General features: G+C 36.5%; 2 protein-coding genes across 2 annotated transcripts in view; both read left to right on the forward strand.

Annotated features, from left to right (window-relative positions):
- LOC137405390 (intraflagellar transport protein 88 homolog) overlaps positions 1–20,169 on the forward strand; it is a 39,108-nt gene extending 18,939 nt beyond the window's left edge. The window contains exons 13-20 of the mRNA XM_068091631.1: positions 1,148–1,249; positions 3,076–3,191; positions 5,581–5,707; positions 6,906–7,004; positions 10,298–10,367; positions 13,075–13,095; positions 18,672–18,809; positions 19,785–20,169. Of these exons, the coding sequence (XP_067947732.1) occupies positions 1,148–1,249; positions 3,076–3,191; positions 5,581–5,707; positions 6,906–7,004; positions 10,298–10,367; positions 13,075–13,095; positions 18,672–18,809; positions 19,785–19,909 (798 nt within the window). The 3' untranslated portion in view covers positions 19,910–20,169. The remainder of the gene's footprint in view (positions 1–1,147; positions 1,250–3,075; positions 3,192–5,580; positions 5,708–6,905; positions 7,005–10,297; positions 10,368–13,074; positions 13,096–18,671; positions 18,810–19,784) is intronic.
- A 2,166-nt stretch (positions 20,170–22,335) lies between these two features.
- The window catches only part of LOC137404246 (ephrin type-A receptor 4-like), a 28,631-nt gene continuing 25,339 nt past the window's right edge, over positions 22,336–25,627 (forward strand). The window contains exon 1 of the mRNA XM_068090416.1: positions 22,336–22,453. Within this exon, the coding sequence (XP_067946517.1) occupies positions 22,369–22,453 (85 nt within the window). The 5' untranslated portion in view covers positions 22,336–22,368. The remainder of the gene's footprint in view (positions 22,454–25,627) is intronic.

Genomic DNA, 25,627 nt, shown 5'->3' on the forward strand with positions numbered 1-25,627 from the left:
AAAAAGATAGAAATCAGGAATTGTTGAGAGAGTCGAATGAATGAATGAAACTGTTTTAAAAGTTAGTAATCTAGTTTTGTATAATTTTTGACTAATTATTTTTTCTTCTCATCTGGCAGCAGTTGTTACTGTTAGTGTAATACAGGGCAGTTGTTACTGTTAGTGTTAATACGGGGCAGTTGTTACTGTTAGTGTTAATACGGGACAATTGCTACTGTTAGTGTTAATATGGGGCAGTTGTTACTGTTAGTGTTAATACGGAGCAGTTGTTACTGTTAGTGTTAATACTGAGCAGTTGTTACTGTTAGTGTTAATACGGGCAGTTGTTACTGTTAGTGTTAATACGGGGTAGTTATTAATGTTATTGTTAATATGAGGCAGTTGTTACTGTTAGTGTTAATATGGGCAGTTGTTACTGTTAGTGTTAATACGGAGAGCGATTTTGTACTAGCCGGTTGAGTACTAGCATTGGTCATTCGTCAGTTAGAACAAAATACGTGCACATGAGTTGCTCAGATGCAAGTTTGACATTATAGTTGTAATAACAAATATCTCCATACAATCGCTTCCAAAGAGTGCACGACAGGAGTGATGACAAGCTAATTGCTGCCATAGCTGCTGCCACCGCTGCCAACAATACCAAACATTTAGTTTGACTTGAATTAAAAACGCTGCTCAGGACATTCCAAGCAATTCCCTGTGTATCCTAGCTACAGGACTAGCTTGATAGTTCTGTAACTTGGTTGCATGGCTAGCTAGCTTTGACTATTGTCTCCTGAAAAAGGGCAGAATGTTTGCATGGTTTCAACTTGAGACTGATTTCTGAGACTCTTTTTTACATTCTTGAATAAAACAGTTCCTTTTAGGCCTCTAGTTTAATATCTGTATATATCTTCATATAATAAAAAAATTGTTTTTGCGATTTGTTCCTGTTTGCTGAGCGGCTTGCTTACTGAAATATCAGCTTAAAAAACTAATCCCGGCATATTAAGCTGTAATTTTGCTTTTAATTCATAAAATCAACTATTTAACTCGTGTGAAAATGTTTTATTATTATAAAAAGCCAGCTGCATATCTACATGCGGTTTCACTAATTGACCGAGTTAATCACTCACACTATTATCTTGCACAAAGTTACATGTTGTAGCTGGTTAGTCTCGTGCCTACAGATCCAACACTCTTAGCTAGACTCGGGGAACTGCATGATGATGAGGGAGATAAATCCTCTGCATTCCAATATCATTATGATGTAAGTTTGTAACTGCTTTTCTGAGACTCGCCAAAGTTTTAAAGAAGGGCAATTTTTGATAACTCGAGTCGGTCCAGTCATCACTCGCCTTTATAATGAGTGCCTTTACCTTTGTGCAAGTTATGCAGTATCCTGGGAAGTTACGAAAGTTCCTATGCTTTTTGCCATTGACAATGTAATAATGCATGCCAGATGGTATGACTCTCATCACTTCTTTGTGCCTTTGTATACCACCCTCAAATGCATATCCTCCGTGTCTAACACTGATAATAAAATATAATTCGTTTTAATTGAATTCCAATTCTTACAATTCAGATGACCACCAAAAAGGCTTATATTCCTTATATAGCCCTTATACCGATAAGGGCTGGCTATACACCGAGCTTTTTAGCACTTGTTCTCTGAATAAGGTTACTGCTTTGAAAGTTTCATGGCGGTTTGTTCAAAAGTTGTGCCCACTTGGTTTAGCCTTTGCACAAGCTGGTGCTAAGACTAAACATATTTCCAGTGAAATTGTAGGCATCCATTTTTGGTAATATTGCCGGTTTCAGTACGAATGTGAAAAACAGACTATCAACCCAAGGCTTTCTTTTTTACAAAAAGAATCAAGAATATTAATAGAAGTAAAAGCAGCAACGTATTATGTTAGAATTTAATAAATTTGATAAATGTGTAACTTTAAGATGAGTCAGTATTATTGTATGAATTTTAAATTTTTAAGATTTTTAATATAATTTTTGTTATTGTCAATATAATAATTATATTAACAATAACAAAAATTAAATTTAAAAAAATGATGTTTTTTCAACTTTTAATGATCCAACGACTTTTTCTATACTATCATTATTATTATGGAAGTGCAGTCAAGCAGTAGATATGTTTTGATGAGTTTACTGTTTGCATTTATAAACTTTTTATTTGTAAACAGAAACCAACCCATAGCTCAGCTGTTTACTGAGATGCGTGTGTCCAAATTTTGTCGAGTGAAATTACTAGCATTGCTGCTTTCCGCTCTACTACAGTCTTTGCTTTCCATGCACTCATACAGCTTAATTGTTTGAATTTAGCAGTGTTTTTTACGAGTTTCAAACAGTTTTACCCCGTGTTTGTCACAGTTTCCAAGGTCATCCACAATTATTTTAAAAATTTCTAGTGAATATTGAAACTTCAACAATATTTGTCATGCTTAATTTGACATAAAAGTTCTGTTTGAGAAATCTTATCAGATCTGAGCGGAAGATGAAATGATAATCAGCTGTAATCTGTGGTAGAAGTACTGTAAAAATACATCATACAGATGTGCGTAATAATCTCTCATTCCATTGGCGATGATCTGCGAAGTGTGTTCTTTAAATTTGATGTCATGGACGCTTCACATTGGTTGGTTGATAAATCTAAAATATAGAACATATGCTTTAAAATTGTATTCAGAGAAGAAAAAGTAATTAAGTTGTTGTCAAAATTGCTCAAACATTTTAAAGATGCGCTTCGGAGGTCAAGGAACAAAGGCAACACCTGCAACTGAATTCCCACGCTCTAGAGCATCATTGTTAAATATTGAGTAGAGTGATTTTACCAGTTTTATGAAGCACGGTGCGATATTGAACACTTGAGTTATGTAACTTTTTATTTTCAAAGCTAAATCTCCAACGTTATAATGCTTGGAACCTCCGGTTTTTTCTTTTGAGAAAATGTGGTAAATATCCTTTAATCCGCAGTTATTACTCCATTACTGTCCCTAACTGACGGATAGTCTGTCATAAACAACACATCTTTATATATAGTTTTCATCACTCGAGATTTCAAGTATGTTCTATTCTTTGCAGTCGTATCGATATTTCCCGTCCAACATAGAGATCATAGAGTGGCTCGGAGCCTATTATATTGAGTCACAGTTTTGCGAGAAGGCTATTTCCTACTTTGAAAGGGCCTCCATAATAGAGTAAGTATGCTCACTGCCAGATAACTCTTAATGCCGCATAAGTAATGGCAGAGTATTTCTCTAATCACCGGATACCGCTATGGCGACAACGTTTGATGGTCTGTGTGCTTGACATGTGCTGGAAAGCTGTTGATCAATTGTGTGTTGATTGGCTTTTGATTCAAAATATTTGACAGCGAAAATATGCGCTGGTGAGATTATAAATTTATTTGCTTTCGATTCATACAACCTGACCTGAAGAATTTAAAAGAAAAATAACATCGGTCAGGTTTTTGTGCTAGAATTTCATGTACATTCACTTTATTGTCACAATAAAGTTTTCACTCTATTTTTGCTGTCGTGAATTTCATTTATATGTGTTGGTAACCACTGTTAACATACTATAAAAAAAAGTAAAATCAAAAATTATTTTCTTGTGTTAGTGAAGTTGTAAGCAAAACTATTTAAACGGAAAAGGGATTTCATTTATACATTTCTTTTTTGTTCACTCGTGCGCACTCTCTACACACGTACAGTCAAACCTCTACACGCATACAGTCAAACCTCTACACGCATACAGTCAAACCTCTACACGCATACAGTCAAATATTTGCATACATACAGTCAAACCTCTACACACATACAGTCAAACCTCTACACACATACAGTCAAACCTCTACACGCATACAGTCAAACCTCTACATGCATACAGTCAAATATTTGCATACATACAGTCAAACCTCTACACACATACAGTCAAACCTCTACACACATACAGTCAAACCTCTAGACACATACAGTCAAACCTCTACACACATCCACACCTCTACACACATCCACACCTCTATACACATACAGTCAAACCTCTACACACATCCACGCCTCTACACACATACAGTCAAACCTCTACACACATCCACGCCTCTACACACATACAGTCAAACCTCTACACACATACAGTCAAACCTCTACACACATACAGTCAAACCTCTACACACATACAGTCAAACCTCTACACACATACACACCTCTACACACATGCAGTAAAAGTTCTTTTTAACTTGTAATGCTGATAATGCTTTAAACTAAAGTCCATCCTTGGCATACACTGTTAATTTGCTCGGTGATCTTCATGTGGTAAAACCATCCTATGTTGGAACAAAAATTTTTATAAGAATATATCTTAATTTGTTAGACAGCTAAAAGCCGAGGTAGAAGTGATGAGATAATGTGATGTAACTTGTTTTAACGAAATATGCAGTGTAAATAAAGTTTAAATTAACTCAGCAAATTTTTATCATATTTTTTCCCAATAAACATCAGCATTTCTATTTAACTGTGTGAAGCTGCCATGTTTTGAGTAAAGTATGGTGAAAATTACTTTGGGTCTAGAGTCAAATGCTTACTCAAATTCTTCATCGTATCGTTCAAAATTTGCGCGTGGTATCCGGGTGATCACAAAAAGTTGTTTGACTGTAGCTGGCTAGTCAAGTTGTTGATACTAACTCTAGCTAGTCAAGTCATTGTTTTTAATTCTAGCTAGTCAAGTTGTTGTTACTAACTGGTTGACTGGACTAGGCAGTTTCTTATTTGTATGTATCTGCGACTCAGCATATATTTAGTTGCAATTTGATTGCTTTTGTGTTTATAACTGTTTAGCTTTTTCTCTATAGCAAATATAGATTCAAACCCGACTTCTGCACCTGCTGGTATTTGCTCTCTAAAGCGTGGCTTCCATACCGGCTGCGAGACCGTGACGGTTATCTCGCGTAGCACAACACTTGCGGCGCTAGGCTCGGCGGCTTATGTTCATATAGATTCTGGTTCTCATATACGCCGCAGGCACCGGTGACAGCACCACAGGGCTATCAGCGGTGAAATTTGAACCTACGCGCCAAGTAGGTTCACATTTCACCGCTTGCGTTGACCGCCGGTAGTTGCCGGCGGTCAATGCAAGAGTTCAGTGCTGTTCAGCTTTTGCGAAGAGCCGCATGTAAAACCTCCCCAAAATGCTCTGTACAGATGAAGGTCAGCACTTTCGAGATGGCATGGCTAACGGCCATTTTTATGCGATAACTAGCGATGTAGCTTTATGTGAACATTAGCCGCCGAGCCTAGTGCCATCCCGTTCTGAAAGTGCTGGCCTTCACCTGTGCAGTGCATTTAGGAATGTTTTGCCTGAGTCTCCTTGCAAAAGTTAAACAGCACTGAACTCTTATTGTGTTGATTGCCGGCAACTATGGGGGGTCAACGCAAGCGGTGAAATGTGAACCTACTTGGCGCGTAGGTTCCCATTTCACCGCCGATAGCCCTCCGATCCTGCCACCGGTGCTTGCGCCGTATATAGAAACCAGGCTTTAAGCTTCTGTGAGATTTAACATTGTATCAAATAAGTTGGATTGTATTGCAGGCCAAATAGAGTGAAGTGGCACCTGATGATTGCAAGCTGTCACAGAAGAAGTGGCAACTATCAACAGGCGCTTGAAACTTACAAATTTATCCATAAAAAGTTTCCTGACAATATAGAGTGTCTCAAGGTAGGGGTGGTGCTTGTGCCACACACTCTAACCAATGCTGTAATGATGAAAAACTGGTCTATTTAGTTCTGTTCAAAAAGTGCATATCTTCATAGCAGGAAATTCTATGTTATGTGGAGGCGGGCTGGTCAGTCTGATTTTATCTCTTTGTCGTGTCATGCTATTGTCTTATCTTAAATTCTTCTAATTTTTGTGTAAAGGATTCTATGATTGTTTGATTGAATTCAGTCATCTGTGAGAATGTTAGGTAACTCGAAGCGAGACCAGTTTATTATATCAAGAATGCTGAAATCAAGCCTTTGATATTCCGTTCGTGTCAGTTTAAATAAATGATTTTAATGCGCTAATCCAGAAAGTAGCTCTTTGCTGCCTATTAAAAGAAAATTTATCATTGACCATACATTCTTTAAGTTGTCGTTCAATCTTTTCTTTGTAAACAGGTTAAGCCTCTAGACAGGCGGAAAACAGTACTTAATAAACGTGTTTATTTTGGGAGTTGTCTCCCCTGTCCAACTTAAGTTCTCAAGCGTATACTCTTTGCCACAGACTGGTTGTTATTAAGTTTAAAGTTATTAAGATGAACTGGAACAAAATTTTAGTAAATTCTATCAGAAAGTATCGGTATTTTTCTATCGTTTGCAATTGTTTTGATGTTTGAGGTGATCTGACTGCCAGGATGTTTCAAGATTAAAATCGACAAAACTTGATCGCGGTTAAAACTCTCAGAAGAAAAATAAATGTGGAATGATATCACTAGTTGCTATAATTCATATCGGCTATTGCGTTCAAGTTGAAGCCTTACGTGTCTCTATTCTGTCGATCTTTTGCAACTATAAACGTCATAATCGCACTTTTGTTGGTCTCAACACTTTAACCGTGATCAAGTTTTGTTGATTTTAATCTTAAAACATTTTGGGAATCAGATCACCTCAAACATTGAAAACAATTTCAAATGATAGACAAACACCGATACTTTCTGATAAAATCTACTAAAATTTGGTACAAGTTCATCTCTGTCAGATCTGTCCATTTATGAGTGCTTCGTTTGGGTTAAAATAACATTGTTATTTATTAAGGTTAGCTTTACAGGCTTTTTATACGCGTAGTTTGTTTATGGGCTGGCATGTATACTCCTCCAACTTGTTGTTAAAGGAAGATGATTATTGGCACAAATTCATTTTTTGTTACTTTTCGACAGTTTCTTGTGAGGATCTCTACAGATCTCGGGCTGAAGGAGGCTCAGGATTACGCAACTAAGCTAAAAAAAGCGGAGAAAGCCAAGGAAATTAAAGATCAGGTAAATCTATTCTTCCCTCAACTCTTGCAGAAAAATATTTAGCTGTTTTCATCTAATAGCTCCGTGCTTATACTCTCTAGTTTAGCTTACTACCCTGTGGTGGACACTGACCATCCTTTGGTAAACATAGACCACCATCTGGTGGGCAGGGAGTGTCACAAATAGCAAGGTCTGGTCAATATTGTTAAATTCTTAAAATAATTATTCCCATGATAAGACAAAATGTATATCATTATGCTCCTGGCTTCTCCTTTGGTTAAAATTGTTTTTCACCCTTACGGCCACAGCTCGTAAGGCTGTGGCCTCCGAGGCACTTGCTATTTATATTTTATAGTAAACAAGTTTCTAAAACTAGTATTAAAAGTATGGGTTTTAATTTAACTAATTTTTATAGTTTTGGCTAAAGATGAATGAATGACAATTACATGAAATCAGGTCATAATGCCTTCTAGTATATAAAAACTACTTAACATTCTTGATCTTCATTCGAGTCAATATTAATATATCGAAATGCATTATACTAAAGCCTGGTTCCCATATCGATTGCAAGACCCCGACGGTAATCTTGCGCAGCAAAACACTTGCGACGCTGGAATCGGTGAATTGTGTTCACATAAAGCTGCATCGCTATAATCGCATAAAAATGTTCGCTCGCCATGCCATTTCGATCAGGGTGACCTTCACTTACACAATGCATTTCGGGAAGGTTTTGTCTGCGTCTGTTCGCGAAATTTGAACAGCGCTAAACTCTTGCGGTACTCGGCGCGTAGGTTCGCATTTCACTGCTGATAGCCTGCGGTGGTGTCGCCGGTGCTAGCGGCGTATATGGGAACCAGGCTTAACCGTGAATAGTCATAGGTGAAAAATGTACCAAAACAGATAGCTGCTATCCGCTCTCGCGTTACTTTTAGGGGCTGGCGGCTCTGATGCCGGGCATCGCGTGACTTTATCTCAAATCTTTTTTAAGAATCTCATTACAGTCAAATAGCTTGTTTCTCCGCTTACTTTCTTTGATACGAGTCATGCCCACTCGTCAACATATCTAATGACATGCAGCCTTACAGCCTCTTCAAGTTTCAGAAAGTAAAAGCTTAGGTCATTCCAGCCGGTGTACACTGACACTGTACGCTGAGAGACTGTACGCTGGTAGACTGTACACTGACAGATTATTTTTAGTTGTACTCACTAGTCACCTCCTAACAATTTCAATTGAAGATGGAAAAGCCACTAAAATATTTGTAATGCTTATCTACAGTTGAGTTGTGTTGACAACTTGACATGTCGTATGGTACATGCGTATAGTATGGACATGTGCATAGTACATAGTACATGACATGTTGTATAGTGCATCTTTCTACGAGTGCCCTGTCAGTGTGTCCGCATGTAGCATGCCTAGTGGTTACACAGGTCTTCATGCTGTTTTGTGGCAAGTTTTTCTCGGTGTCCGTTATCAGTTGAAGATTGTTTTCAGCAATTTCCTATTGTTTTTTGTTTAGAAAAGAATTATTACGATGGCAGCCATATTGTTTTCAGTGACTTTTTTAAACACCAAAGTTAGCCAATAAGATGTAAGCTGCAATGCAGGGAACAAACAGCAAGATGCTAATATTATTGGAAGCATGTGTAAAACCTGGAGGTCTTTTGTTGTGTCAGCTACTCTGGTCACATTAAAGGGAAGGAATCATTCAAAGCTTGGCATAGCTGATAAAACCACTTTATCTCCATCCTTGAATAAACTCTGCTTTTCTGTTGTTTTTATTAATAATACAAATGAAAAGACAGGAATATAATTACAAAATAGGCAGTTGTAGACACTGTACGTGACTTCCCCACTGCTCCTGCCCTAATGCATGAAGGTATAAAATCTAATTAGAAAGCGAAATCTCGGGCCAAAAAATGCATGAATTTGTAAAATCTGAATAAAGAGTGATTGATATCTCAGGCTAACTGGGCTACATCCAGGTTAAGTATCAGAGAAGATGTAAAAGAGGACCACAAAGACTTAGGAATGCAGTTTTAGCATATCATTTGTCAGGTTGAGAGTAATTCAGAGGTGTGACATTCGATTGATGCACTTGTATTTGAAACATTTCAGGGCAGTGCTATTGTTTATCACATTATAATGCCTGTACGAGTGATTGATGTCTCTGAGTGCTAATAACACGCAGTGAGAGGGTCTGGCTGGGTCTCCGTTCATATACTCGGGTTAAGTCAGGCTTGTTGAGATATGATCTTCCTACATCAGGCTATTCGATGGGCCCAATTATAGCATCGGAAGATTTCTGACGACGTTTGTTGCAGCAGAAAATCCTTCAAACTTTTGCATAATACAGATTCTTTGGACATTTTAAGCCGTGACACTATTCACTGTAGCTTTACGTGTTGCAGTATTATTATTTATCTATTATTATATTATTGATGTTATTATTTATGTGTATTTATGTATTATTATTAGTATTTATGTAAAGTATTAAATATAATACGCAGCTCTCCTGCATAAGGACGATCTTTTAATGAGATAGAAAGTGTTTTTTTAAGCTGTCAACGCCATCTGAATATTTTCCTTTCCAAACTTTCTTGTCATCGAGTTTAGCAATACCTGACTGATTTTATTGGGCTATACCGCCTTTAAAAAGTCGTAAGATTGGAGACCCATAGAGTTCAATTTCATATTCAAATCGATAAATAATGTGTTGAAAACCTCTGTACAAAACTTGCTAACAGCGTAAAACTAAAATAATAGTAAATTTATACATAAATTTCTGTCTAATTGAAGACTAAATTATATAATGAAAAATTAAATTGAAAATTAAAAAATTGAGATTATAAATGATTATGGAATGCCCAATAAAAAGCACGATAACAACGCTAGCTTTTTATAAAACCGCGCTTTTTTGAGCTCATTTTTCTCGGTGTTCAGCCTATTAAACATCCTGTAACAAGCTACGATCAATTTTAAATAGGTTATCTACCTTTCATAAAAGACAGATTATTTTGAAGGCTGAATTTAGATAAAAATGGGCTTTAAGACACCCATCTCTATCATTCTAAATCGGACTAAACATCCCCAATTTGAGACCGATATTGAAACGCTTTAAAAGAGCCTTCACGAATTTGAAAGTTAGTGGACCAATCTTTATTTTGCGTACAAATTCTGAATCGGTGTGTCTGATTTACCTAGAACATTCGATAAAAGTTGTACACGACAGTTATAGTTTAAACTGAGTTTCCTTGTTTCACGAAGAATTAATTATTTTAGGTGTTTATCTGTACTCTTTTACTCTCTATTTTAGAGAGCTACTAGCGGAACTCGAAGACTTGGCAGCGGAGCAGCAAATAGTCGCAACAGCTCAGCCGGCAGTGGTATGTGTTGTATTTCCTGTATGCGTATATTCTATCAAAAGCTTAGTATATATTTAGCTTCGTGTTAGAGGCTTAGATTGAATTGTTGATGCGCCTGAACGAATGAATCTATAGGGTATGTTTTACATTTTACACACAGTTTATATCAAGAAACATCCACTAAGATTATACCTTAAATTTTAAAGCGAATCGATATCCACTCTGTTGTTTTAAGTTGACCCATAGCCTTTTATTAGGACCGCCACAAGTTGGTTTTCCGTTGGCCTGCAAGACCATCACTATGTTTTCAATGTGTGGACGGTGCGGTTTGGAATTGTGTGCATGGTAGTGCTGGGCACGAGTACTTCTTGGCCAACGAGTTTAAACCGCCCCTTCCGTTCGAGTTTTTCGAGTATCGGGTAGCTGGTAGTGCTTGGCGTGAATACTTCTTGGCCAATTGGTTTTTCGGGTATCAGATTTGTTGATATGGGTTTTATGTCTAAAATTTCTAAACATCAGACATATTTTAAAATTTACAATGCAATTATAATTCTATTCAATTTAATTACTATTTTTTACTGTTTTCTATCGATCGATATTTGTGCTCCCAGCGTTAACAGGCGGGTTGTTAAACAGGGCTTAATGCGCCGGGCGCAATAGACTAAGTTTTTGTTCACTCTACTCGACGAATTCGCGTACCAAAACCCAAACTCGCAAGTCAAAATCTGTAGCCGCAAGATTGAAATGCTCAAAATTTCTATTACCCGAGTCTCAAGAGAAGATAAACCCGCGAGTTCAACAAGTTTTATTACCCGTGTCCAGCACTAGTTGACGGTGAGCTATCGTGTTACAAGCATTTCAATGGACATTCGCCTGTTGCTGATTAACGCGGGCGCTGTGTGAAAAAATAACGAATTTTACGTCAGAGGTCATAGCGGTGCATTCGAAACTGCTCAAATGGAAATAAGAACGACTGGAGTGTGGAAAATGTTTAAAATGTAATAACTTGCGCGGTATTTTCTTGCAAATCATTCGCAAATGTCGTTTCCATCTTTCGCAACTATAGATCATTCCATAAAAGTTTGCCAGTAAGAAACTTTTTTGACTTGAGGTCTTTGCCGTTTACATATTGCGATTGATGCAAACCTGCAGATTACCCACATCATATCACTGCATGTTTTCCCAGCAGTTAACATGTTATTTTTTTGTAAGGCATAATCAACGACTGTTATTGTTGCAATATTGTGAACATAGGAAAGATTTTTAAAGATTACATTAAACGTAGTTCTAGCGTTGACCAAATGAGTTCATTTTACCTAAACTTCTTGGGCGCCACAAACACATACCAAAATTCAACATGGTACTGTGTATCCTCGAGTTAGTCAAAACAAAGAAGTTATGCCAAGCTCATAATCAGGAAACATATTTCTAGAAGGGGTGAGCGCGAGGGCATAGAGATTATAAACATGTATGTTATCAATATTTATAAATACATGTACACACTTTTCTTTGTCTATGGCATGCTCATCGACTCTTGTGAACTGACACCGTTGATGGTGACACCGCTGTTCATCAAATATTCTAATGCGACGAATAAATCTTTTCCAGAAATGCATATTCTTTGCAAAAGTTCATGTTGAAATCTGCATTATTAGCATAAAGCATTGTAGGATGCAGCCAACTGTCGTGATTAGGGAGAAGTTGGGTGTAGGGAGGCCGTCGCTAGCTTTCTTAATTTATCCATTAGTCTAGTTGCGGTGCGGTAGAACTTCCATATGTCGCGTCCTAGCACCTATTCATCATTCTGAAATATGGGCCTCTTTTCACAGCTTTCCTTCTTTTCGAATAATTATCGAGTTGTATAATTGTTATGAATAGGAAATGAGATCAGGCCCTGGCAGTGATGCAACAGTTAAATCGCCCGTTAAGATTTAAGAACAGTAACTTTTAAAACTTTATAAAGCTTTCTGTCATTGCGCTTCCAAGCGAGAAAAGAGGAAATATTTAGATGAATTGTTGAATACGTAATTCATTATTTTTATATATATGTGAACTTAATGGATTAGCGTGATAGATCCGGAAATCTTTGTCCGTTTGATGGTGGGCCCTGTGTGATTGAGGCCTGTCCAGCGTAAAGACGTCCAGCGTGTGTCATTGACGGGGTGGGTGAGGATGCCCTTGACCTTAGTGGAATACTCATTTTACAATGCAAGCAATGTGTTGATTTCTGACTAATTATCAGATAACATTTCAAATGTTCCGTTTGTTTACAAGATGTGTTTTTATCGTTAGTAATACATGGCGCCAATGGTAGCTTCAGGGTCAAGGACAAGCAAGTTTAACTGTTTCTGTCAGTGCTGTTAGCAGCGGGACATGTTCATAGCAGAGCTGCCTAATCATTATGTCTCGGCTTCATATTTGCAAGCAACTGTGTCCTGGATTTTTAGACAGAGATTAATTTCATCAGAATCACATCTAGGAATCGTTTATAAATCAATTAGTTGATAGTAGAATTGTCATTTCTCTTCTTTTCAGACAGCAAATGCTGCTTTAATAAGATCACTAGTTTTTGGTTGTTTATTCCACATTGGATGTGTTGATTTAGCCGAGCCTTGGGCATTTGTACTCGCGCTGTCATTCGATTGCCAGTGCAAACTTGTTACTACGGAGATTTCATGCTGCCTTTACCGGCAGCGTTATTCTTGTATTGATGTGGCATTGTTTGCAGGCACTCGTGTTCTCGGATCAGGTACAACGTGACACTCGCCTGCTGTGTGTGGTGTATAATTGTATTGGTTTATTTTGACTTTCACCTTCGAGTGTTGGATCCCATGGCGAACGGTTCCAATTGTGTTCACAGCTGCTATTCGCTGCCCTTCTACATATTCTTTTACTCCCCATCACACCATTTCCCATCCTCCCATTCTTCACCCTTATGTTTGCCCACTTTCACCTTCATCCCATCTTACCAGATCACCCTACTACCTTTCCTCTTCTTGACCCTCTCTTGACCACACGTTAGACTAGTATTAACCCCACCAGCTCCACTCGCACCTGTCCTAATGAAGCTGTTATTAGGCAAGTAAGCGTGGCAGCGGTCTTTACGGCTGCCAATTATCACGGCGTGTCACAACCGCTGACAGCAAGTGTGTGTATGTGTGTTTTCACTAGCACTTCAGACATCGAACAAAAGTTTAGATCGTGAGTGCTCTGATCAGAGTGAAACTCTCCTGTTTTGGCGTGTGTCCAAGTATGTCCTCATAGTTGGCAAGAGTAACTGTTTGTTTTACTATTTATCAAGCGATCGCTTGTGGTACAGCTCTTTGGCACTCGGTTAGTATTCATCAAATTTTTATAAACAATCACAAAATCTAGTCAAAAGTCATTCTCTACTAACCTAGAGCTATTATGTTTTCTGCAAATATTTGTTTATAAGCCTTCATAACTTGAATTAATATTTTTTACACAAGGTAATATTTATGGCTCTGATGTTAATCATATATTATTGACTACACAGTTTTAAGTATGCACTGTTTTTTCTCATTTTGCTTTGTGCAAAATATCAGTTTTTAGTAATGTTCGTGCTGCCTGATTGGCTAAGAGAGTTTGAATAAATAGCTACACATATACAAATAGCTACACATATATAAATAGCTACAGATATACATATAACTACACATATATATATATATATATATATATATATATATATATATATATATATATATATATATATATATATATATATATATATATATATAGCTACACATATATATATATATAGCTACACATATATATATATAGCTACACATATATATATAGCTAGACATACATATAGCTAGACATATATATAGCTAGACATATATAAATAGCTACAGATATACATATAACTACACACATATATATATATAGCTACACACATATATATATATATATATATATATATATATATATATATATATATATATATATATATATATATATATATATATATAGCTACACATATATATATATATATAGCTACACATATATATATATATATATATATATATAGCTACACATATATATATAGCTACACATATATATAGCTACACATATATAAATAGCTACACATATATATAGCTACACATATATAAATAGCTGAATGCTCCCATACCGATGTCTGCATCAGTGTGGGAGCATCAGCCTGTCTAGCTACCGCTTTACTGAATCAAACAGTTCAATAATGCAAGCATTTCAAAGAGTTCGCACGGCCAAAGTAGCCATCAAAATGGCGTGAATACAATAATTTATTTAGATAACATGTTAAGTAATACAGCTATTTCATTTATAAAAGGCCAACAACATTAATATGTGTCTTGTCTTGAGCAGTTTCTCTAGGGAATGAGCAGTTTCTCTAGGGAATGAGCGGTGAAAAAGATTTACCCTTCACACGCATTTTACTATTTATAAATAAAAAACTTATCAGAGAATGATGGGTGAAAATAAGAGTGTTTTACATATTAATGGTTATAGATAGCTCTACTAGCAGATGCCCATGTTTCCTTTCATTCTTAATCAGATAGCCTGCAGCTGGCTGTTTAAGTGGCTGGTTCTCAGAAACCTGACAACTTTTGTAGCCAACTATTTTTAGCGACATGACAGAACGTGCGTAGCATATGCATGCGAAGTTTGGATGAAATCTGCCAAAAATGTGGAAGCGAATAGCGTTTACGCAGACAAACAGACAAACAGACAAACACAATGACGTAGTGGGATTTATTAATATAGCTTATTATTGGCAGCTAAATACTTTAGATGCTAATATGAAACAAAATGTCTCCAATATTGCCAACTTAGAATTTTGCTGCATCTTCTGTTGCGAGCTAGTGTTGCTTCACCGTTTCGATGCAAAAATGCTCTTCATTGTTGAAAACATTTTGAACTCACTGATCTACCATGACGCACTCTACATAATCAGTTTGCTGGGATGTTCCTGCAAGTATTTATGTCTGAACTAAAACCTGTTCATCTTCGCTCTCGTGTTATCATGTTTTATCTTTAAATAAGCTTTGAAAATGAAAGTTGCTAAGCCGGCATAATTTTTTCGCATTTTAGGAATTATGGACCACTTTAAGCTTTGACACAAAATAAATGATCGTCGTGTAGTGGCGTTGCTTCTACCCCAGCAGACAGCTCTGCTCACACCTTCCTAGGCAGCTATCTTGTGTATATCAGGCTTCCATTGACATCAACAAACTGCAGAAAAAATGACATACGCGTTTAGCTGGTCTTCTATACAATTCTAAACTAACCTCGAGAAAAAATCAGCAAATACTTTGCTCACTACGTGATGGAGTTGGGCAAACTCTGTGTAAAGGTAGGGCCACACGTATCGTGTAATTTCAACTAATCTGGGAAATTCCATTCGTACGAAATTTCTGACCTGCCATACGGAGTTCCCCACCACGGATTCGTACAAAACTAACTTTCAACTAGCCAATCAGAACGCGGTGATAAATTGAAGCCGATTCCATTTCAATCATTTGCTTCAGTACAAACATGGATGACAATCAAAGGAGAAGAATTGCTTTGCTGCTACTAAAGAACCTAACCTAACCTTCAACTAACCTTTTCAACCGACAAATCAAACAACGATTCGTAGGAATTTCTGACGTTTCGTCCAATTCAGGATTCGGTCATCGTGCGCAACCAACGATGGACGAATTCGTCCAAATGTCAATTTGTCCGAATCGTTTCATCCAAATTTCGTCGATTTCGTGAGAATTTTGTCTCGTGTGGCCCTACCTTTACTTTTCCTATCCAAATATATCATTTGAAAAATTTTGTTTCGGTTAACGGATCCTTAAACGCTTGTACATCTATGTGTATTTAATTGCATTATTTATTAAGATAAAAAGCTAAAAAGTTTTTTCCAGAAGTCTGTGTTTGGTTAAAATAATTATTTTAGCGAGATTTTTCATTGCAAACAGTTAGTTTGGAGTCAGAAGTCGAGTGAAGTTTAGTTACGGACCTATTACCATACTTATAGTTTCTGTGTCTCGAATACACTACTCAAGGCTGATCAATATATAATTTGCTGTGTAACATCAGATACTAAAGTGAGGCATCTGATTCATTGCAATTCTGATTCATTGCGATGTGAATTCCGGAATCGTAAAACATAAAGGCATTATTTATAATAGCTAGACTAAATTTTCACTCGATTATGTGCGGTACCAGTGAATTATCTTACTTTTTGGGGAGTTTTTGGTTCACTTCAAATCGACTTCGCGAAGATTGCAGGTTTGCACACTAATTTCCAGCCTCTCACAAGTAGTAGCTTTCAAATTACATTTTTTATGATCGTTGTGATAAAACAGCTGCGAGGCTGAGTGTATTTTATACAAAGCTTATATATATTTTATATATTTTGTGGTTTATATATATTATACAATAATATATATAAACCACATTTTATTTATATTATTATTATTTTCTGCTCGAAGGCCAGCCAATTTGAAAAGCAAGGAAAAGCAGCAATATCTTCCGCTCGCCTAGTGTGGCTTGTTTCTCAACTAGCTCTCATGGTTTAGGTTAATGGCCAGGTCGGGTACCAGTTTGCATAGTGGGACTCGCGTAAAAGTGAAAACTGAGCCATTATTTGCTGACGTCTCTTGTGCCCAAACTGCACATGTGTCGGATCAAACTATGCCTTCAAGCTTTTCATATGTAAATATGACATGACTCGGTTGGATAACTGACAGCCTGCGCCTCAAAAAATCTTCTGCATGAATAATAAATATGACATTTGTCAGAGAGTTTTGAGTTGTTGCGGTTTTGTTTTTCTCTTTATCTAACATTGGCGTATCTCTTGTTATTCGTTTGTTATTAGTTGCTTATCTCCTAGTTTGTGGTCGCACAACAAGTCAAGTCTAAGAATAGCTCCATACCAGTCCTTAACATATCACCCACACCTGCCTGAACTGTTCCTTAGCAAAGGAAGAACTTGCATCTATTGATCCGTATTACGTGCGTGAAAGGCACAGGTCTAAAGGTCTGACAGCGGCCAATAGCATTTTATGAAAGTGAATGCATTACAAAAACTTTATTATAATCTGAGCTAATCTCGTAGTTGGCAAACATTTTGCATTATTTTCACTTTTGTGTGCTAACACTGCACCATTTTCTTATTTCTGTTCTTTCTCCTCGATTATTAAAAATTCAGAAAGGCTAGAAGTGATCAACATCTATGATAATTTTTATTGAGTCAGCCTACATTAGCAACTTAGTGCAAAACATTTCAGGTCTATTGTGGTTTGTTTGGTAGTTATGCTATGTTGCTATAGCGACAGCTTTGAACATCATAAAAGTCAGCAAAACTGATTAAATCGCTATTATGCGGTAACAAAAAGGTGTGTAAATATTGTTCAAAATTAAATGCGATCGTTCAATGTTGGTACAAAAGCATAAAAATGACCTGATTTTACGTAATATACGATTTTAAATAATGTATGCATAATTATTTCATGGAGCAGCGAAGTGATGGAGTGGTGTAGTGATAGTGTGCGTTCTTTTGACTCTGAAACCCCGGGTTCGAATCCTGTGCGAGGCAATCTTTTTTCTATTGCTCTTAGTGGGGTTTCGAACAGACTGACATGGCTCTTATTATAGTAAAGATTAGTTAGCTCCGTTGAACATTCTGTGGTGCTAAAAATAAACGTAAATAAACATAAATTGATCATAAATATAACTCAAGAGATAAAAAGGTGTTACTTTTTTCATCTCACAAAAATCATATGTGGCACCTATTTTAACATCAGTTCAATTTGGAGCTAGATATCAGCTAGATATATTCACAGTCTTTGTTTCCAGAAGATTCTAGCGACGCATGTTGAGCTTTCGAATACTAAAATTATTTCAATAAAAAATTAAAACTTCTGACTGGCTAAAATAAATTATTGTCAGTAATTTTCCGACAAGAATTATGTATAATTTTTAAATTTTATTTTGTTGGTACATGTAAATATCAAGTACAAAATATCAAGCATAAAATATCAAGTACAACCTTCTGTTTTGCTATTGCTCCCCGTTAAAGTTCTCTTCGCGGTTTATGCTACTAAGTACCCATCTCTGATTGGTCTTCTCTTCCGATTACACTCTTCCTATTGGTCAATACTACCAGTTACGCTCCTCTTATTGGTTACAAATTCCGAGTTGCGCTCCTCCAATTGGTCCATTCAGTGTGGTTTCTAAACAGCTGCTCATTAATATTCACGAACTGCTTCAAATTGCTGTCTTATCAAAAATAGTTGAGAAACTTAGACATTTAAATCTATGCTTTAGATCGCCAAGGAAGTGGTGCAGGCAGCAGGAAATCGTCTGCCCTTGGAGCACGTTCTTCAGCTGGTCGAAACCGGAGGCAAGTGACACTAGACGGAGCAGATGATAAACCGTATCAGATGAGCAATCCACAGAACATTGGTCAGCATCCTATGACATGATTCCACCAATGAAATAAGTTTTATTACATTGTTGATCAATTGGTTAATAACACCTAATTATAGAATAACAGATATATCACTGTTTTCATGGCGCATATGACGCGTCATGCAGATTTGGAGTTGTGCGCGAGTTGTGTTACCGTGCGAATTAAGTGTTTCTATAGACATTCGCATGATGCGGATTGACTCTGGCGCCTTGTTGAAAATAGGTAAGGAATTGTACGCTATAAGTTAATAATTAACGACGCACGTGTTAGCGACGCAAACGTGTGACATTCGATCGAGAAAGGCGACGGAAGTATTAAAAACGTTTAAAATTGAATACTAGGCGTATTCATATAATATTTTAATGCGCATCATTCGCAAGTGCTATTTCCATTATTCGCAAGCATGATGGATTCGATAAAGTTTTGCGAATCGCAAAGCTCGCTTAGCTTGTGGATTTATGCCGTTTCCATGATACGGTCAATTTGCGAATTGGCTCAAATTTGTGAATCATGCGCGTGCGTGGAAACATAGTGATTGTATATGAACAAGTTGACTTTCACTTTTATCATGGGAATTTTTATCCTCTTCTATACTCTGTCCTGGTTACAACTCTTCTTGCCAGCTTTTCTTCTTTTCTCAAGTTCTCTCTCCATCCTTCCTTTGAAGTGTTGCAAATGGAATTGGCGAGAAGTCAAAATTCAGTTGGCATGTCAAGTGCCACCTCTGCTTTATTTGAACACAAAAATAGTTAACTCTGCGTAACCAAATCCATTCCACTTATTAAAAGTTAAATGTTTAAAAAACATTTTAACTTTTATAATCTGGAAAAAATCAGAACGACATGAAACTCTTGCTTTATAAAATTTGTTCTTTTAATCATTGACTTTTTGTTGTATTTTGACTTCTTCGCAATAATTTAATAATTCTGGTTGCTATGGTAACCAATAAACTCCTCTCGTCTCTGTAGACTCCAATTATGCTGATCCTCTTGGACCCCAAATGGAGAGACCAAAGACTGCAGCAAGGCGAAGAGAGGACGCTGCGGATGATTTTGCTGACGAGGAGCTTGATGATGACCTGCTGCCCGATTAATTTTGGGCTCGTCATCCCTAGCTCATCATCTCCAGGAGCAGCTCATGGCCTCCAGATGGCAGCAGGCTTGATGACAGCGACTGGCTCAGCTATACATCGATTAACTGGTCTTTTCTGTCTAGTTTCATCTTTCAAACTATTTTTAGCTACCCTAAATAACATTCCGTCCTGATTTTAATATGGATTTAATTATTAATATAATCATGATATTTGTTGCTCTAATAGGCTCTCAAAGCTCTGTTATTACAATAAATATTCGTATTCATGATCTCTCACAGATTGTTGTTTAATATCACGACTTATACACATCCATTAAGTTTTCAACGTAGTCATTTCATCTAGCTTTTGAGATTTTCTCACCGTTGCGGGTGGTTTATGCGATGCCCGTTTCATAATCGCTAGGTTCTAGTTCAAAGAGATTGCAGCTTCGCTATATAACACCAGTATGGACACCCGAGGTGTTTGTTTTTTTGAATGGTCTGCTTAGATTAGATGTAAACTACAACAATAGCTTCACTAAGCGCTTTTCATAGAGGGAAATATTTGTCATCCATTAGAGAAATCAAATAGACGATCTTTTATTAAGTACCGTGCCAGTGTTGAATCACTCAAAAGGGCAAACTGTTGCTTGATGCCACCCTTTCACTCATCTTCAATGCTTTTCTTCATCGCCAGTGACCTGATCTCGGCTAGCTTGTATTTCACTCTGTGTCACTGCGATGTCTGCACTTGGCAACACAGTACCTTTATTCATCAACCCATAAACACCTAGGAAATAGACAGATTGCATACAGCTGTAGAGTTCCCAGCCAACACTCGGCTAGTTGAAATTGAAACAGACTGTTTAATAACTTCATATTGATCACCTGTTATACTCTCTATAGCTTTCGTGTAATCCTACGATAGAACTTGTCCTAGTCGACTCTCAACTAATGAGATATTTATTGCTGATCCTTGGTCTAAAACTAATAATAATTTTGATTATCTGGCCGAACAGTAGCTGTACTTTTCCATGTCTCCTTGCGCTGAAGGCAGCTTCATTCGCCTTACAAATACAATGTACACAAGAATAACTATTATCATCGCATTGTCTGCAAAATATAATTTTAGATTGTTTCCATCTATGATTTATGATAACATTTAGTTATCCATTCGTCTAGCTTCTAAAAAACATTAGTGACTGCGGGTGGTATCTACCGTGTCCAACCTAAATTCACATGTTGTTAGTTCAAAAAGGGTTTTAGCTCTGTTAATGAGAAAAGTCAGACAAGAAAGCACGCTCTAGGCTATGAGTCTGGGCATTCAACCGATAGAAATACTTTCAGCATCTTATCATCCAGATATAAAAATTTGTTATCTCCTGCTGTGTGGACTTGGCCAGTTAGTCATATATGTCTGAACAGATGGTTTATAAAGTTCACTGTTTAGCTTACTAGCAAGAAAATTATTTTTATTCTAAAAAAGATTATATACCGTGTTGAAGCATACAACACCACAATTATATTTTACCAAAGTAAACTCAATTTCTTTTTTCACAGCGTATACCAGGCAGTTGTTGAACGCCGACTACAATTATATTTTACCAAAGTAAACTCGATTTCTTTTTTCACAGCGTATGCTAGGCAGTTGTTGAACACTTATTGCAAATTAGGCTCAGCTTTTAGCTTTAATTGTTTTAAATCCTTTTGAAATCTGATTCTTTTGCGAATGTCATTTTTTAGTACGCTTGTTTTCTATCTACTTTTTGGCATGCATATGAGGCTCACTAAAATAACCTTTGCATAAACGTTATTCTGTAACTGAGATAGGTGACAAGTTGGCTGATTTTCAAGCACTTTTCATGATAAGCAAATCAATGTGCCTGGCTTCTCTGAGAAGAAAACCATTGTGAACAACATCCCTGTTGGCAGAACAACAAGCCAGTATTCTGATTCACCTTGTAAGCGAAGTCTACAATGATTCTCCCAATTTGATGATTTAAAAGTAATATTTCAGTGTAAATGGGTTTATTTAATTAATCAATTATCCGTTATAAGTAATATTCAAGTAGAGCCATATAAGCCACATGTTTACATTTGATCAGTACATGTTTAGAGTGCTTTCAATTCTGTAAATTGTGATAATTGCGCCATATCTATTAAGCGATTCTGTGGTGAAATTTTGACTTTTTCAGGCAATATTTCTTACATGCCACTTGGTCAAATTAGTCTCACATATAACCACAGACAGACAATTATAGCTGTTGACTTACAAGCTCTGGCACCAAAAGCTTTCCCTTGATAGCCTTTAATTTTGAACAACACGCAACCTCTGTATGTAGGAGGCCATTGATTGCGTGCCTTATTTACTATTCGCCGCGCGCTACTGGCTATTCTATTGAGATGGAATTAATCATTACTCAGAGATCTGTCAATACGAGACGAGAGCTCGGTGTGAACAGAAGGTCTTCTAGTCGGTCAATGATGAGAAGCTGCCTGAAAATGTGGATTACTTGCAGCGTTCTTGTCTGCACATGGCTAGCTCAACACAGCTTCGCAGTGGAAGGTAGGATACATATCCTTGCGTGTAACTTCACTAGTTGTATCAAATACATTTCATAAAGAACTCAGTCTTAGCTTTCGATTACTTTTAGCGTAGCAAAAAAGATTGGTTTTCTAGTGTGGTAGTCTGTATCGCAAAAAGCTGATAATAGTTTTTGATGATCCTCAAAATGTTTGGATATAATATAAAATATTTACAATCAAAAAATTTACGAAAATTCAGTAAAAAATTGTGTCCTATCCGGCAGCAAACGGCTCGTTGATAGTTTACAAAGTTGTTCTAAGATTAATGTAGTCATTCTTGTCTTAGTCGGGATTAGTTGAGAGGTCTCGTAACGCTTGTTCGAGAGACGCTCATAATCTTGAAAGCAGTTGTTATTACAACTTCAAGAAAGGTCATTAGCGGCTAACCAGCAATTATATAGCAGTTCTAAATGCATCACAGATAAATTGAAGTTTTATGATTTAACAGACATAATATTAGTCTTATATTACAAAACGGATTTAAAGAGACTAAATATAAAAGTGTAGAGGAAGTAGATAGGCCAGACTAACGGCATATATAGGGTCTGCAACCGTTATAATATCTTGTTCGGTGGACACTGGTTCCTAATCTTTCTGATTTTTTAATGTTTTTATTCAACTTGTACCATCAACAGTTGCTAGCTTGACTATATAAGAATATAAATTAGTATTATGAAAATAAGTATTATTTATTTTGAATATAGTTTTACAGTGAACCATCGCCATATGATTGTAATTTGTTTTAGCATTGGCATCGATAAGGCAAAAATTTCATATAGATGAGTATAATAGAAACCCAGAGTAATTATCTAATGCAAACACACCAAGGTAAAAACCATCAAAATTTTGTGTGCGTACTGCACATATTAAAAATTGGTAACAAAATAATATGTTAACCTTTGTAACTATGGTTACCTACAGTAACGTTAGTGCGTTTAGTAATTAATATTTGCAACAAATTGCAGCGTTACAATGCGTTAGTGGTTATGATCTGCCATAAAATGTAACGTTACAATGTACTATGCGCATCACGTACCGTAGTGAGTTTTTACCTTCGAGACAGATGTTTAACGTAAATGTTAAATCATGAATTCAACTTAAATTAACTTAACTTACTAAACACATACTTAAAGCTAAGTTTTAGTATTTATTTATTTTCAACTATTTTACTGAACTTCAACTTTTTCATCGACTAAAATTTCATTACCTATATATCTTCGGTTTTGTTTTTACAGTAACTAATAATGAACAACACTGAACTGAGAGAGATCGAGCATTGTATCTCTTTGTATGGGCGATTTCAATGACTAGTATATTGGCATATATTTGTTATTCTGAAGTATTCACACACTGACGATCAAATTTGAATTTTGGGCGAAATTTTAGTTGATATGATGAACAATATTGCGTATGGAGAGGGCAAAAAATCGTTATATTCTACATCATAGGGCAAAAAAATTGAATAGCAGGGTCATCGTAATCTGTAGGAGCACTCTATTTATTTAAATACATATTGATATAAATTAATATCGTGGATATTAGTATTATTTAGGTAGTCTACTTATTATATATACATGTTAACAATGTTTGAATGCAGACGTTAATATTGAACAGCCGTATTTATTTGCTACAGATCTTTGTGTGTGAATATGTCACTGAGTTTTGGCAATAAATGGTAATTACATAAAATTTTCGATGACATGATCAATAAGGGCTACAAGCTCGTATCAAATGAATCATTTTTCCTGCTAAATGTCTTTAAAAAAGCTTTTTTAGTTTAACATCATAGCAGCCAAAAAGGTCATGTGATAGCACATGTTAGCTGTGATCAAACTGTTAAAAACTTGCAGGACAGAGAATTTCAAAAGCAACAATGTAAAAAGATGTAGTGATGATAAATATTTCTATAGGGAATTCTAAATCTAAATTATATGTTTCTTCTTTGAGTTGGCAACTTCTTTGTGGCTCACAGTGGTGAGAAATGAGTCCCAAGAGGTGAAAAATGAGTCTAAAGTGGTGAAAGTCATTTTATGTAACCAAGCTGAACCGCAGACGCATAGAAATACCTAAAAATCAGGCAGAATTTATGATTTACAGCACTCTAGTTAGTTTAATCACCTCTTATCCCCTGTTTACGTAACTCCTATTTGCCTGTTAGAAGCTATCATGGTCAGTTCTCAACATCTTGTGGTGTGTATGCTTGCTACTTTTTGACAGTTCCAACTTTTGTTTTATGGCTATCCATAATTCCAACACCCAAAGCCCACACAAACATCCATAGAGCTGGCATTTTAGAGTAAGTTAGAGATAAATCTATAGTTCTCTACAAATGTTGCATCAACTCCAACTGGAGATTTCTGGAACTTTCATTTCAAAGTCAGTGGCACCATTTTGGCACTGTAAACGTAAACGAAATAATTAGACGCAAGTTATGTTCTCTCGGTCACGTTTATATTTATCCTTTAAGGGGCATTACTCCCAAATCGAAATTCTTCTTGTTCTTGTTGTGTTTCCTTAATGCTGGATGACAAACTCTTTCATGCTGTGACAAAATATAACCTTTGTCAAATGAATCTACCATCAGAAAAAAAAGAAGTTATAACTCGAGGCATGGCAACACATTTATCTTGTTCAACGGCACAGGTCAAGATGGCCTTAAAGTCAATGATAGCGCATTGCTATTTGAAGGATTTGTATAAGGCATGAAAAAGGCTATAGCATTAGCTATAGCCTATTTAATTTGAAGGTTTGTACACGCAACTACAGACTGACTGTTGTCGACAAGCAGCTTAAATAGGATTAGACCTGCTAGCTGCCGTAATCAAACAAAATTGATCGGATTTCTATTAGTGTAAGATCTTGATACCTTTATGTAATCAATAGGGACGCTGTCAATGAGCACCCACGATAGCATAATTCTACAGAATTTCACTAAGGAACATAAAAGCATAAACTTATTTGAGGATTAGCGCATGTGATTCAATAGAGACATGAGACTGAAAGCTGTTCAGTTTGAGTTGCAGTGCAAAGAAACCTGTTGTGCAGAGAAAGGTCTCACATGTTGGAGACCAGAAGTTTTATGAGCAAATTAACATCTTACAACTCGAAAGAAAGAATTGCGAAACCTTAGCAAACTCCGAACAGATGTACAATT

Source organism: Watersipora subatra, chromosome 9, assembly GCF_963576615.1.
Source record: "Watersipora subatra chromosome 9, tzWatSuba1.1, whole genome shotgun sequence".
Taxonomy (NCBI): Eukaryota; Metazoa; Bryozoa; class Gymnolaemata; order Cheilostomatida; family Watersiporidae; genus Watersipora; species Watersipora subatra.